This window comes from Coffea arabica, chromosome 11c, assembly GCF_036785885.1.
Source record: "Coffea arabica cultivar ET-39 chromosome 11c, Coffea Arabica ET-39 HiFi, whole genome shotgun sequence".
Lineage (NCBI taxonomy): Eukaryota > Viridiplantae > Streptophyta > Magnoliopsida > Gentianales > Rubiaceae > Coffea > Coffea arabica.
Genome location: NC_092330.1, coordinates 28550994 through 28566872, shown reverse-complemented (window position 1 = coordinate 28566872; position 15879 = coordinate 28550994). Strand labels below are relative to the sequence as shown.

Genomic DNA, 15879 nt, shown 5'->3' with positions numbered 1-15879 from the left:
GAGGAAAGATGGTGGAGTTATAGGAAATTCTGATGGTTGTGTTTCAGCAATATGACCACTTAGTGGTTTCTCTGCTGCTTCTTCTGGGATGAAAGCTGTCAGAAAGAATAGTGGGAGAGGATGTCTTTGAGAGGGAAGATACGATCTGATTTCACAGAAGAAGTTCTGATTTTGTAGTTTTTGATTGATTGTGCTAAAAGGCAGTGATTCTCCCTGCAATGTTAATGGGATAGTCTACGTTAGTGGTTTTGATAGCTAACGCTGATTGATGTTATATTTGTTTGTATAATTATATAAATGTTAGTGTACCTGGAGATGTTTTTCGTAGATTTGAGTAGCAGTGGAATCAAGTAGAGTTTCAGCATGCATGTCATCGATTGTTGCCTCAATGAAACCAGTGTCATCGTAAATTTGCACTTGAAACTTAGCTCTATACCATAAATGGTTATCAGTATTTAAGATAAAGTATATAAAAGTTGTAATGATAAATTTTTAAAAATTGAAAATCAACTTACTTTGGTTTTGGTTTTGTATCCTTAAGTCCACAAAAATTGCAGTCAAATTCCATATCCATTGGAGCACTAGTGACTTTGTTGCAGGAAGTGCATGTTGCAGAGAAAAATCGTTGATTGTAATTGATGATTCTAATCTTCCCTTTGATCCAAAAGTTTTTTATCTAGTCCAAACAAAATTGTATAGGTGTTAGCATAATTGAGTTAGTGGTATTATAACAGTAATAAGCTGTGAAATTGATAATGTAAAGGATTAGTGGATATATGTGTATGTGTTACCAGATTTGATGATGCAAGGATTTGTGCAATCAGCCGGATTTCAGTGCTAGTCGGCACTGTTGTTTTTTGTTTATTTTTTTCATACAGCCTCTCATTGATGACTCTGTGAATGTAAGAAATGTTTTCTTGGGTCCTGTGATAGGAAAAGTAAATATCAGTGGTAATATGGATACTTTCGAAAAGAATTTCCAATAAAAACTAATAGTATATATATGTGAAATCATACCATGTTTTGAGTGTAGCAGTCTGATGTAATGGCGGATCCAGAACAATTGTGCTATTTGGTCTAGTGCTAATGTCGATTCCTAATTTGTTGTGCGGAGAAAGCAAATTCAATTGTATTCATTTAAAGTAAATGTCAATAGCATCAGTTTGATGTTATTTGTATTTTTACCATGGTACATGGTGATTCTTGGTCGTATAATCAGAATTGCTGGGTGCATGTGGATTGTGTTTATGAGCTCAACACCTTCACAGTAAACATAAGGTTCCGACATTGTGAATATCATCGGTCTACATCAGCAATACTGAATGTGTGGACAACAGAGTTGAATGCAAATGATGACTGACATGTTCATATATAAAATGCTATGTAAGGGAATTTATGTTTCTATTCTCAAAGTTAAAATGATGAGAGGCTTACTCAGGATTGACAACTATGAATTTTCGGATTCTTCGTGGTCCTCTTGCAGTACTGACTACTTCTTCTGGGAATGCATGGATTGCTATACATAAGATATCTGCATGAGTATGAGAAATTTGTCGTTAGAAGATGTATCGTAGGTTAGTGTATAGTATTTATCATTGATGACTTGTTTACACTGAATCTATCTGCATCACTGTTTTTGTATTTGTCAAGATTCCAGAAAGAAGTGATAGGATAGTGGTCGATTAGCTGAAGCGAATCTGTTTTGCTGACTTTTTTGACGAAGGTAGCTTTGCTCAACATTAACTGGAGTGGAATGGAGCTAGCTTGGTTTCTTGCATCAGTAATTGGCGCAATAGCAGCATTGGCAATGTAGTAGGTCTCATAAAACTGCAATTTGTCATGGATATAATTGACATCTCTATTAAAAGCAATTGCTTGAATTGATTCATGCTGTCAAAAGGAAAGAGAAAGAGGAAAGTTAATGAATATAAATACAAATACTTAACTGGGAAAATAGGTAATTTAATAAGTAAAGGAACATATTTACAAAACAGTGATGCATTAAGATGGAAGTGTAAGCAGTTTCATGGTAAAATGATATTTTTTGAGAAATAAGTTTTTTCGGATGACAATTAATGATATAGGAAATACTATGTTTCTAACATGTTCATCTGAAAACATGAGTCTGATGAACCAAGAGGTTTGATCTTTTCCTGGGTAGATTGGTGATTTTTCAGTGACAATCACCTTGATCATCCAATCCTTTGTTTCATGAGTCAAAGTGCTAACAGGAATATATCTGTTGGTCATAACTACATAATATCGAACATATAAATTGGTGAAAGTGGTTAATAATACTGATGGTTGAAAATTATATGACGTGAATAAGCTAAATAGAATGGACAAAGAAGAGTGTACTGGAAATAATTAAAATGCAAGCACGCATATATTAATTCTAAAATACACAATAAGCAAAGTCATAAGCATAATTACTGAAGTGATTGTTGCAGCTGTAAGAATTTCTTGATAGACAATGTTTCGAGTGGTATTCTGTAGTATGCATTCAAGAGTAACTGGTCTTAGAAGTGTTTTTAGTTTTTCTGCAGTTCTTGCTCTGGACATTGCAACATACAACTGACCATGTGAAAAGACTGGCTCTTTTAAATATATTCCTACAAAATCAAGTGTCTGTCCTTGTGATTTGTTAATGGTCATTGCAAAACAGAGAGATACAGGAAATTGAGTTCGTTTGAATGGTATTGGATAAGACTCATCATTTGAGCTATGAAGTGGAATGCGAGGGATGAAAACTTGTTTTCCAATGTGATTTCCTGAAGCTATTTGTGCATGAATAACATTACGAGCAAAATTCAAACAAGTTAAACGTGTTCCATTACACAAACCTTCAGCAGGATTCAAATTTCTCAAAAGAATAATAGGACAGTAAGGTTTCAAAATTAATTCATGGGGTGGTAATCTAGGTGGTTGGATAGTGTTTAGAAAATCTCCATGATGAGCTTGTTTTGAAGGGTCAATTGTTTGATCGAAACATATGTATCTTGTTTCTTGACCAGGAAATCTTTCAATCAAAAGGTTGTTTATATGATGGACAAACTCATTTGTTGTAGTAAGAATGGCTCTATTGATAACAGCAGAAGTATTGTGAATGAAATCAGTAAGTGAAGGATAGACAGCACTTATCAATTCATCGAGAGAAGCAGCATCGTCAAGAAAAGGTATCAGGATAGATGATGGCAATTGAATTCTGCTATCTCCAACTGTTGGTTGTGTGCCATTCCCAATTCTAAGCAGCAAATCAGAAAATTGAGGGTTCAATCGTGCTCGCATATTTTCAGTTAGCTGTATTTTTTCTAGATAAGGCCAAAAATAAGAGTTGATCAGTGATGCAGATATATAATCTTCTTTCTGACCTTTTTGAACAACTAGGAGAGTTTGTCAAAAATCACCACCAAAGACAATAGTTTTGCCACCGAATATAACATCAGAATCTAGAATATCACGAAGCATCGTATCAAACGATTCAATTGCATGTTTTCTAGCCATTGCTGCTTCATCCCATATAATTAACTTTGCAAGTTTTAGAAGCTTACCGATGTTACTTTGCTTTGAAATGTTACAGGTTTGGCTATTGTCTTGGTGAAGTGGAATCTTGAAGCGAGAGTGCGCCGTCCGTCCTCCAGGTAACAATGATGCTGCAGCACTAGAAGTCGCTGTTGCTAGTGCAATATGACCCCTTGATCTTACAGTTGCAAGTAATGCTTTATATAAGAATGATTTGCCAGTTCCACCAGGACCATCAATAAAAAAAACACCAGGGATATTTCTATTCAGCTTTTCGGTTATTCTGTCAAATGCAGACTTTTGCGCTTTGTTCAACATTGAAACTGAAGCCAAATCTTCATCGGAAACAGGTATTTGGTACTCAGTTTCAATATCTTTAGTGCAGCTATCTGAGCACAAGAGACGGTAAAGAATGTCTGTCAAGTTGTAGTCAGCTATATTTTTTCCCATAATTTGCATATATTGATCAATGAGTCTGAGCGCTTGAATTTGCACTTGTTCCTTTGATAATGCCAAATTCTTTTGAATGTCTTTTGATAGATGATTTCTATATTTCAACCAAAGAGCTCTTGGATTTGTTGGTGGAGAATGCACAAGCAACACAGCAAAAAGCTCTCTTAATGAACTTGGCATGTTGTACACAAGTGCCTCAGATAAGCATTCATCAAAACCATTGTTTACTTGAAGCAGTCCACGAACTTCTGCTGCCTCTTTGTATGTAGATGATATATAACCATCAACACATTTTAAGTCATCAAAGGAAGTTGGTTTTCTTACGTGCATGAGTAACATTCTGAGGTAGTATCTTTCTCCTTCAATGGGGTGGGCTGTGTTAACACGGCCAATGACTTCTCCACGTTTTCTGTCCGTCCATATTCGATCACCTTCATCCCAAGTGAAATATTTGGGAAATTCTTTGTAGAGACAATTCAGATCCTGTGCTCTCTTATTTGTTCGATTCATAGAGAAGAATTCTGTTAACATTGTCCTTGAATTTCTTTCATTAGCAAGAACATCGTCCAATGTTTGATTCTCAGCAAATGATATCGACTAATGATTTTGTAAATGCAAGTGCATTGTCATTACTGATGGATGAATATTGGTTAAATCGAATGCAAATATTCTCCACATGGCTTCAGGAGCACAAATCCATCTAGCAGATTGGAAATTGCGAATCTCATCAATGATATTTTCAGTTTGTTGAGAACTGATCTGATACATAACTTTATCGTGTCCTTTGTAAATATACTTGTAAATGTACTTCACTGCTTCAATACCAGAGCATATCTCTACATTAATGTGGCAATCAAATTTTGCAAGGAAATATGGATTGTATGGAACAATCCATCGATTATCAAGTGTGTGATTTCTGATAACAACACTTTTTCCATCATTACGCCTTTTGTAAATAGGATAAGAGTTTCTTCCATGTTTAGTGTATGCAGAAAAATCTTTTGGATAGTTATTTCTACACTTGCGATTTTGACGCATACATGGACAATTGGGATTCAGAACACCACATGGTCCATGAACCATATGTTTTAGCACCAATGAATGTAAATAAGGTGACTCTTTTGGATCTGGTAGCTCTGCAGAAACAATCCTATCATATGCTTCAGGAGAAAACATCTTCGATCTTTGTTTGAGGATAATTAGAAAATGAGCATGTGATAATCCTCGTTTCTGGAATTTAATCACATAAGTATAAGCTGCAACTTCACCAAACAGATTCTTCTTGAACAAATCATCCTTTAATTGCTCAATTTTTACTCGGAATACTCGAGAAACCAAATCTGGTCTATTTTGGATTTCATCTTCATCTGCTAAATGTTTTTTAATCTCTAGCCAAGATGGATTGCACGTCATTGTAAGGAAGATATCAGGTTTTCCATACCGTTGAACAAGTGACATAGCATCCATGTATCTTCGACGCATATCTCTCGAACCTCCTATAAAACTTGCTGGAAGAATAATTCGCTTTCCAATGTTTGATGCAGAAGTTTCACCACCAATCACAGTATCTATCAGTCCTTTATAAACTTCAGTTCTCAAGTGTTGCTGCCTATGTTTGTGAAATTCAATCGTGATGTCTCTGGCCAAGATGGATTGCACGTCATTGTAAGGAAGATATCAGGTTTTCCATACCGTTGAACAAGTGACATAGCATCCATGTATCTTCGACGCATATCTCTCGAACCTCCTATAAAACTTGCTGGAAGAATAATTCGCTTTCCAATGTTTGATGCAAAAGTTTCACCACCAATCACAGTATCTATCAGTCCTTTATAAACTTCAGTTCTCAAGTGTTGCTGCCTATGTTTGTGAAATTCAATCGTGATGTCTCTAGTTTAATATATGTTTCCACTAAATATTGCTGCAGCAATCTCCCTATGTGTAATATATGTGATCTATCACGGTCCCTTATTTGGAATTTGTATGCATAGTATTCATGGCAAGAGACCGTTGGTCTCTTGGTCTTTATTTTTTTTGTTGCTGTGGAAAGCAGATGAAAATATGAAATACAAATTAGATGTGAAAAAATAAAATATAAGTAAATTTGTATGAGTAGCTTGGAATTGTAATTAGAGAATAAATAGACAGAAATTATATAGGCATATTTGAAATATAAGAGAATATGTATCTGAATTTTCCAGTCTTGATTAGCTATAAGGAACAATAATATAAAGCTGCAATTCAATGCAATATAGCAGAATAGAAATAAATCTAAGTCAGTGTTTTGGTACTATAGGTAATGATAAGTCAGTGTTTTGGTACTATAGGTAATGTTATTTATACCTTTTTTCTTCAGCAGATATCACTTCATCTATGTGTGAGCAATTCTGGAGTGACACAATATTTTCCTTCTGACATGTTCCGAATGCTTGGTTCAGAATATCTGATTTTGGTATTCAGAGTATGCCTTTGTGCCATCCGGTCTCACCTCTTGCAAATATAAGAGGATATTGGAGGGTATCACAGCATCCATAGTACTGTTTTAGTATACGTTTATTTCCTGCTCTTGTGAAGATCTGGATATCTCTAATGCCATCACCAGTGTTATAATCATTTTCATTCCATATTGCTGCTACTTGAGATACTGCAGGAAGATTGTAGACTCTTTGATCCATACTTGGATCTAATTTGAGGGAAATCTTATAGTGTTCAGCATCATGAAGGTCAACCAAACTTCTTATAAAAGTGGAGTAAGGATTATCATGTAGAATATCCTTAAGTTGTTCCACAATGGATTCTTTGAACTTGCTAGAAATTGCCATGCGATTTGCTATCTTATGCTGTGTATCATAGAAATATAATTGCAGATTTGTTGCTCTCTCACCCTCAGAAGGAACCAATGGATTGATGAAGTGATAAACTTGGCCTTGCAATCTGAATGTGTATATACCATTATTCCTTCTGCTTAACTCTTTGTCGTAATGAACCCCCAAGGATGTAAAGGCAAACATATTGTTGTAACTACGGATGCACAATCGAAACTCTCTAGCTTCAGGAGTATTTGCCTTATAAAGGTGATAATGAATTAATTTATCTGGCATTTCAGTTTCGACTAAACGAATTTCACCTGCGGAGCAACAGAATCGCGGTGGTTCCATATAAAAGCGCTTAGCACGACAAAACATGCAATCTGGAACTTTTGGCAAAACATTTGGCTCAGATGGTATTTGTTCTAATAATGGTATCTTCCTTCGTCTGTGATGAACACCTATACCATATGAAATACAAGTCCTTTTAACAAATTGAAAGAATAGACAGGATGTAAAACATCCAAAACAGGAGCACACAGAGATTTTCATGCAGGAACTTAAAGTATATAGGTACCATTTGAATGTTGTGGATTCCTGGTGGACGAGGAGCCTTCATGTAGAAGAGTTGGTAGCAGAGGTGAAGAATGGCTCAGGCTATTTGTTTCAAAAGTAGTGGAAGAAACGGTGTTATCAGAAACCACATGGTCAATTGTTGTAATAGCAGTTCATATAGCAAAAACAAATAATGATACGTTGTTGCTTATCATGAAATTTAATAGCCAGTATAGGATATAAATTCAGGAGGGTGCAAAATACTTTGATCAATAGCATCATTTGTGGAGCTCCATTGGACGATTGGCTTATCAGAAATATCAACGACAGGAATTTCATAGCACATACACTTAGCTTTCAATAAAGCTGAAAGTGATACATGATTGTCAACAGGCACATCAACAACGGTATGGTCTGTTGGTGAAACAGGCATAACATCTGTGTTGCAGCTGTCGTTGTTTTGACGTTCACCACTATCTTGTATGTGGTTCTGTTTCTCTGCTACTTTTTTAGCATATCTTTCTCGCCGGCGCCCATTAGCTTGTATACGACATTCATCCTCAGATGTATACTTGCGTTTTCGACCCATATTACAAGATGGCTCTTCATAGGAAAAACCGTACAGGGCATAATAGACGTGATAGGAAGTTTCTTGTAGTATAGGAGAAATAATAACTCTAAAGAAGAGAATTTATAGGAGGAGGAAAAAAGTAGAAATATCATAGCTAAAAGAAATTGTAAACAATGATCGCATTTAAACGAAACACAAACAAAGCCACAGAATCAGAGTAAGTTATGCAACAAAACACACAGTTAGAGTAAACTATGGACATAGTCGATGGAGATGCAAAATTTGAGTTTAAAACAAATGTTCGTACCTCCAAAACGCTGCAACAAAAGTCCAGAGTGTAAATTAGAGAGAAGGCAGCTGATACAAAAACACATAAAATAAAGGAATGTCAATATTTTTGACACAAATAGAAAGCGACAAGAAATAGTACACAACAAAAAAATTTAAAAATGGCAAAGGAAAAAACCCGCGACAACTCAGAAAGCTAGTTAAAAGAGAGAAAGGGGAAAAATGCACACAACATGCACGGAAAAACTCATCACAACGAAAAAGCATGAGGACAGAAAAAAGCAAGACAAAGGACAGATAAATCAAGATGGTAACTGACCAGTAACAGAAAGGATATGGTAACTCACCAGTAACACAAAGGAAGACAAAACGGAAGAGGCAAACGAAGCAAAAGCACAGAAGACTTGTAGAATTTTTGCAAAACAGAGAAGAAATAGAAGATAGGGAAAAAAAAAGAGAACGACAATAATGGAGAAACTTCAAATCAATGAGGAGCACAGATGAAATAAGATGGCTTAAATGTCTAAGGTATTAAGAATGAAAGGTTAGCTGAAGATAGCTGGCTATCCATGCAAAGCACACGCGGCATGCATGCAAAATATATATAACATTAATGACGCTAATGCAACAAGAGTGGAGTTGCTGAGGAACCGAGTGGAAGACAAACAGAAGAGGCACAGAGATAGCTGGAAAAAGAAAGCGAAACCGATAAACAACTGAGCAGAATATAGATAATGGAGAAACCTGACATTAACATCTAATGCAGATGAAACAAGATGGCTCAAATCTCAAACCGAACAACACTAAAAGATAAGTTTAAAATAGCTGATTATCCACGGAAAATACACGCGGCATGCATGCACTGTATGCTGGCAATGACATGTATACGAAGAGGTGGCCGACTTCATATATAGATGAAAATGCGCAAAGCCAGAGTAAGAATGATGGCAGGCAAATATGGATAGAAATGGATTTCGGTTGAAGATAACGGTGATCTTGCAGGGAATAGAATGATAAGAAACATGTGATATCTCATGCCTCCCAAAGCATTAAAAAGACGATGATGTCCAAAATGCATATATAAATAACAGCATAACCAGGACAAAGGACAAAATAGTCCAAAAAAAAGTCAACGAGGGAAAATGAATCGGACAAAAATAGAACCCATACAAGACTGCAGCTGAAAAAAGATAAGAAAGGGAACAAATGTGAAATAAATTACAAAATAACCAGCACAAATCACTGTTCATCGCCCTTCCACGGTTTATGTAGTGTAGGATATGGCTTGCTACAATCCAGAGTCATCTAGTTGATAAATCCGCGTGCCCTAAAAGGATATGTCAAGATAATATCCCAATAATTCATTTAGGTCCATTACCCTACTTCATCAAATAATGGCCACATCATAATTGCCTCAATCATTCTTGTTTCCTATAAAAGAACCATGCATCTAACAACGAAGAAAACCATTGCAAAGATGACAAACTTAGAAAGACTTTTCGCCTTTTGCATTCTTCTTTTAATCACTTGTTCTAAGCATCATCTAATTATATCTAGTTGCTTAGCAAGTTCAGATATTCCTGCAGACAAAATAATAGAGCAAAAGCTTGACCAAGTGTTGAAGCTGCCAGGCCAAAACTTCAACCTCAGCTTTGCACATTCAACCTCAGCTTTGCACATTACTCTGGTTATATCACGGTCAATGCTTCAGCCGGTAAAGCTTTTTTCTACTGGTTCGTAGAGTCTGCTGAGGACCCTTCTTCGAAGCCTCTTGCTCTTTGGCTCAATGGAGGTTCCTTCTCTCTCTCTCTCTCATTTCATCCCTTACGTTGCTTTCAAAGTACATGCTTTCAAACCTATTTTTTGGTAGCCAAATCACAATTAATAACCCTGTATAGATTAGTTGGGTCTAAAAATTCTTATAGACACAAGAGTAAGAGTCCTTTTAAAATAATTTCATATGTCACAGGGTGCAATAAACACAATTCCACAAAATCACTATCCAACGGTAATTTGTCTACATCCAACGGTAATTTGTATAGATTAGATGGGTCTAAAATAATTTCATATGAGAGGCATCTTGCAGCAATTCAATAAAATTTTTATTTTTATTGGATAAAGACCTTGTGGTTCATTTTTGCCTATGTCACTTCAAATTAGTTTTCTTCTGCTGCTTTTCTTTCAAAGATATATGTTAGGTTCTACACAATTTTTTATTTAAAATTTTCGGGTCGACTAAATTATGAGATATACTTCTTTCTTGGCCTTTAATTTTTTGAATAAAAACCATCATGTACGTGAAAGAGGAGGGAGGGAAAAAAAACAAAGCTACTATAGCTCCCCTTTCATCTTGTAAGATATAAATCTCCCTTTAAAAAAAAAAAATCCTAGTTTACTATTCTCTTTGTTTTCCAAATCTTCCTTAATAAGAAAGCTTATTATCTTCTACATTCTTCATGACATCAGAAGGATAAACCAAATTTTTGTACAAAAACTTTTTCAAGTATTTTAACACACAGTAAAGCGGTCTCCAAACAGCAATTAACAGCAAAATTTTTTTTTCATAAATTATAGAATTTCTGTTAAATGTGCATGTTTTTATTTTGACGTTTTCAAGTGTTTCAATAGGACCTGCATGCTCATCCATTGCTTTTGGGGAGGCAGAGGAAATTGGACCCTTTCATCCTACCGCAGATGGAAAATCAGTTTACTTGAATCCTTATGCTTGGAATCAAGGTGCATTTCTTTCAATAATTTCATATTTTTGATTAATTATACAGAAAAGAATTGCCAAACAAAAAGATTATCTCAACTTCAATTATGCACATGAGCAATTGTATAATTCTTGTAGAAATTTTACTGAAATTCAATTTTGATAGAAAGTCTTTTTTTTAATCATATGAAAAATTATACTAAATTATTACATTATTATTATTATTATTACTGTTATTATTTTGCAGTTGCTAATATAATATTCGTGGAGTCTCCCGCTGGAGCTGGTTTTTCATATTCAAATACTTCCTCCGATCTTTATAACACTGGAGATAGAGGTACTGGTATGTTTTCCAACTCGTCCATATACAGAAGATACTAGTAGCATTTTCCTGTCTTTTTATTTTGTTCCTTTTATTTTATTTTAATTTTTCTGGTTATTTTCAACACTCAATCCAGCTAAGGACAACTTAGCATTTATTTTGGGATGGTTGGAACGTTTCCCTCAATACAAAGGAAGAGACTTCTATCTCTTAGGGGAGAGCTATGGAGGTAATGCATTCATCCTAACGATTAGAAGTGGATAGTAGAATTTATGAATTCTTCTCAACTTGTGTCTTTTATCGTTTTTAATTTAGAAAAACTCAATCATCAACAAGTGTGTTTGGTATTTAGTTGCTGCAAAAGTTTAAATTTTCTTTGCTAACATTTCTATATCCACGAGTGGATAATAAAGTTTGAAATTTATGATTGGCTCCCCCCACTATATTTTGTGTGTCTATTATATGCTCTAAGGGCATGAAATAGAAAAAGTCAATTTCAAATACCCTTTCGAAAAATATTTTTTTCCTCAATTGACCCCATGGGATGTTAATTTGATTAATTCCCACCATGGTAATGGATTTTTTTCTGCAATTTCTCTTTAAATCGTGTATGAAATTTGCACGTGCTACCTCTTCTTGTTCTTGTTCTTTTTTTTTTTTCCCTTGTCATAGATATAATAGTTAGGATTAATTTTTCCTACACTGACAAGATGAATGACAATTGTAATAGTTATATGTGTGTAAATTCATGAAACTGATTAGGGATATTTTGGGTGCATCTCACATGAATAATTTAAAGAGAAATTAGGCCTGTATAATGATTGTACCAATTCATGGGAAAAGGTATGTTTGGAGGGGTATTTTGGAAATAAACCTTAGGAAAAAATACAACTTTTGTCTAGAAGGGAAAGTATTCAGGTGAGGAAGTAAATTAGGTTCATCAAGTCCTTAATTACTGCAAGACTACGTCCTTAGATTCATGGATGACTTTGGCTTTGCAGGACATTTTGTACCACAGCTTAGCACACTTATCATACGGCATAACAAAGCAGCTGCTGAAAAGATCAATTTCAAGGGCATCCTGGTACCAATTCTTCTCTTGATTAATTATTCAGATTTTGATAGTATGATAGTTTAGACATGAATTGAGATCAGAATTGTTTAACGAATATCCACAAAATTGAATAAGAGATGACAAAGCATAACAATTCAATATATTAATCAAGGACGATAGTATAAATATTTTGTTAAATTGTATTAGATCTGTCATTTCTAATGCATGTTTATTCTATCATTATTGCAGATCTCTATGATGTAAATCAAATTTTGTTGGACGATTTTCTATAATTTTGTTAATAAAATTCATTTTTTATCAAAAAAATAGGGATGACGATAGGAATTAGTTCCTTGTATTTGTTTGCCATTTGAAAACTTGTATGTTAATGACCATTTTGATATTTATGAAAAATCCGAAAACTTTGAAAGTGTGACAATAAAAAAAATTGATTAAGCGAGTAATAAGTTACTTGTATTTATCTACCATTTATATGTTTGAATTTTTTTCAGCCAAAAATTAAATATATTAACCAGCCAACATTCATGTTAACTATAGGTGGCAAACCAACCCACTTAACTAAATTTATTCATACCCGCCCATGAATAGATGGGTATGGGTATTTTAAATTTTTATATATGGGTATAAATTGGTTACCCAATTAACCCATTTAGAATTCTCTTCTCCCAAGTCTCTTCTCTTCCCCCACCCATTTTTTTTTCAAATTTTTCATTTTGTTATGATGTTAACTATTTTTGTTTCATTATTATTATTATTTGTTGGTTTTATCTTGTTATTTTATTTTGTCTTAGTTTGTTAACTTGCTCATTTTTCAGCATTACCAATTTATGATAAGTTAACCTCTTTTCTTATCTTTCTAAAATGAAAATTTAAATTTATATATGAAAAAAATATTAGGGATTCAAATTTTTTGGATTAAGTTTTTATATTAACTTTAATAGTACTTAGTTCACATTTTTATATTCTTATTATTTAACTATTAAATAATATGTAATTTTCCGACATAGAGAATAAATGAAAAAAAAATTGGTAATTAGGCTTATTGAGCATTATAGGTAAATATTTAAAACTAATGATGGGTACAAAGAGCGGTATAAATTGATAACTTAGTTTGCAAAAATGAATTTAAATGAATTTACAAAAAGTTAAAATAAATTGGTTATAAAGGTTACCTAATTCATTTTTTGACTTACCCATTTATACTCATCTAATTAAATGGATATAAATGGATTGACTCACTTCTACCCATTACTCATTTTACCAACCCAAACCCGCCAAAATCACCCATTTTGACACCTCTAATGTTAACTGCAGATTGGAAATGTGTTGATTGATGATTACCATGACCAGTTGGGAATTTTTGATTTCTTGTGGACAGTGGGTTTGATTTCTGATACAGCACTGAAGATGCTTAAAGAAAATTGTGCCCGCGAACCCTACTTGAATGCCTCATCCGAATGTGGAAATGCACATAATTTTGCTGCAAATGAGATTGGAAGTATTGATTACTACAGTCTTTATACTCCAAAATGCACTTCTTCTTCATCAACCACATCAAACTTGTTATCAAAAAGATGGCCTGTGAGTGAACACTATCCTCCCTAGCTAATTCTTATTGCTCTAAATGTACCTTGTCATTTTATCCACTAATAACTAGGTTGGAATAGTGTCGCGCCCCATTTTTTGATAAATAAATAAATGGTTTAAAAAATGTATTTGGAAAATGAATTGTGATTTAAAAGAAAAATGGGTCTAAATGGGGTTTTGAGAATGCGACGATTTGACCCAAAATGTAGTTTAAAAAGGGTTTTTGAAATCAAAATCGGAGTCGCCACTTGGTAATGAGTTAAGGTGTACCAAGTCACCTAAAAATGAATTTTTAAAGAAAAATAGGAAAAAGTAGTAAGAAACCCCTTTTAAACGACTTCTAATCCACGTAAACCAAAGAAAAAGGTTCGGGAGTCACATTTGACAAAGGGGAAGGCAATGATAAAATCCAAGGCACCCCTTTAACCTAGCCAAGGCTAGTTGCATGATTTAATCAAAGATTTTCTTGTTTTAACCAAAGAATTTATTACATTTGGATGCACTACATGAATGCAAACCCTAGACCTAGGGGTATTGGGGGAAATTTCTCTTCAAAGGTTGAGTGGTGCCAATCACATTAATTGTGAAGCCCAATGACGATCTTTTGAAGAAGTCACGAATAATGCGAGTGGGATGCAAATGAATGGAATGCATGTATGCAATGTGAGGACATGAGTTTGACAAAGTATAAAAAATAATAAATATGTAAATGAAAATGTGCACGTGAGTGGATTTAAAAATGCATGAGCTTAGGGAATTCATGCACATTGGGTACGGGAAAACCTAGATCGTGACTCAATTTGCCCTTTTATAGAGGGAATACAAGCGTGCTAAGGTTTAGAAAAAGCCACACTCGTCTATATCCCATATTTAAGGGGACTCTCAAGCAAATGAACCCTATAACTAGCATGAAATGCAAAAATTCTAAAATGGAGGGAAAAGGGGTTCGAGGGGCATGCAAAATGATAAAACTAAAAAGAATGCATGACATGTAATGAACATGCAAATATGTACTAACGAGGGGAAATCCCTAAAGGTCTAGCGTTGGACTAGCCCATTCTATGAATTTCGACTAGCGTTGGACTAGCGAAAACGTACATTCATCCATCACATTCATTCATGGTTATGAAAAGCGAGTAGACATGCCAAACACTCATAAACACATAGCACATAACATTTAGCATGTTCGACTAGATGCAAGGCCCTAACAACGCAAATTAACACTTAACACGTAGGCATGCAACCAAGCTAATGAACCTATTACATTCACTAACTAAAACAAAAGGGGAAAGGGAAAATGGACCAAATTGCTCGCCACAGCCCTATCTATTACAAGCCAAGAGGTGTACACATACCCCATTAAAAGAATAACTTAATGAAAACAAAAAGTAAATGACATAAGTAAAAGGAATTAAAGAAAAGCTAGGAAAGCAAAGTAGGCATGCAATTCACTTAACACGTTGGGTCACATAGGAGAGAAACAAAAGGGATAAAAGAAATTATACCGCCCCTTTGAATGGTGTCCAAATGAAAGAAAAATGGCTTCAAAACAATAAAAAGGTCAAGGTACGTCAAATAGTAAAATATATCAAAGTCACCAAATCTCTCCTAATTGTAATTTAAATGGAATCAAATAATACATAGTTTCCAATAAAGGGATTCACCAAAGACCCAATTGCAAGCATTAATCAACCATTCAAAGCCAATTGAAACATTTTAGAAACTTTGCAAGTCCAAGAGCAAGAAAAGGCCAAAGTCAATTTATTTCAGAAAATTCAAGAAGATAGGCGAACACAAGCTCATTTGGACACGAAGTTCTTAAACTCTTGTATTAAGTACCGCCTATACAAAACATGGTAACCAATGAAGACAAACAAGCAAAATGAATTGAAACATTAATGCGGCCAAAGGCTCCATTGTGAACGCTAATCAAACATTCAAGCCAAATCAAACACTTTAAGGAACTTCAAGGGTCCAGGGGCAAAG

The 15879-nt window shown here is 34.5% G+C and overlaps 4 protein-coding genes across 5 annotated transcripts; 1 reads left to right on the top strand and 3 right to left on the bottom strand.

Moving 5' to 3' along the window:
* Nucleotides 1-3396: 3396 nt before the first annotated feature.
* On the bottom strand, nt 3397-4506 carry LOC140016524 (uncharacterized). Its single transcript, XM_072070062.1, has one exon. The coding sequence runs from the start codon at nt 4504-4506 to the stop codon at nt 3397-3399; it is 1110 nt and encodes a 369-aa protein (XP_071926163.1).
* Nucleotides 4507-4572: 66 nt separating this feature from the next.
* On the bottom strand, nt 4573-5708 carry LOC113715976 (uncharacterized). The gene is made up of 2 exons (XM_072070061.1): nt 5668-5708; nt 4573-5584 (listed from the first exon to the last, which is right to left on the bottom strand). The coding sequence occupies exons 1-2, from the start codon at nt 5706-5708 to the stop codon at nt 4573-4575; spliced, it is 1053 nt and encodes a 350-aa protein (XP_071926162.1).
* Nucleotides 5709-6160: 452 nt separating this feature from the next.
* Nucleotides 6161-8947, bottom strand: LOC140004415 (uncharacterized). 2 transcript variants are annotated; one of them, XM_072070224.1, is made up of 4 exons: nt 8544-8947; nt 8216-8265; nt 7602-7940; nt 6161-7243 (listed from the first exon to the last, which is right to left on the bottom strand). In XM_072070224.1, exons 3-4 carry the CDS (start codon nt 7924-7926, stop codon nt 6432-6434), a joined length of 1137 nt encoding a protein of 378 aa, XP_071926325.1. In that variant the 5' UTR covers nt 7927-7940; nt 8216-8265; nt 8544-8947; the 3' UTR covers nt 6161-6431. The 2 variants fall into 2 exon arrangements, 1 of the variants encoding a protein (XP_071926325.1); XR_011822858.1 differs by having other exon boundaries at nt 7360-8265; nt 8544-8942.
* Nucleotides 8948-9049: 102 nt separating this feature from the next.
* LOC140016523 (serine carboxypeptidase-like 29) lies at nt 9050-13911 on the top strand. The gene is made up of 6 exons (XM_072070060.1): nt 9050-9131; nt 9908-9988; nt 10825-10932; nt 11157-11252; nt 12233-12315; nt 13621-13911. Exons 1-6 carry the CDS (start codon nt 9050-9052, stop codon nt 13909-13911), a joined length of 741 nt encoding a protein of 246 aa, XP_071926161.1.
* The last annotated feature ends 1968 nt before the right edge of the window (nt 13912-15879 follow it).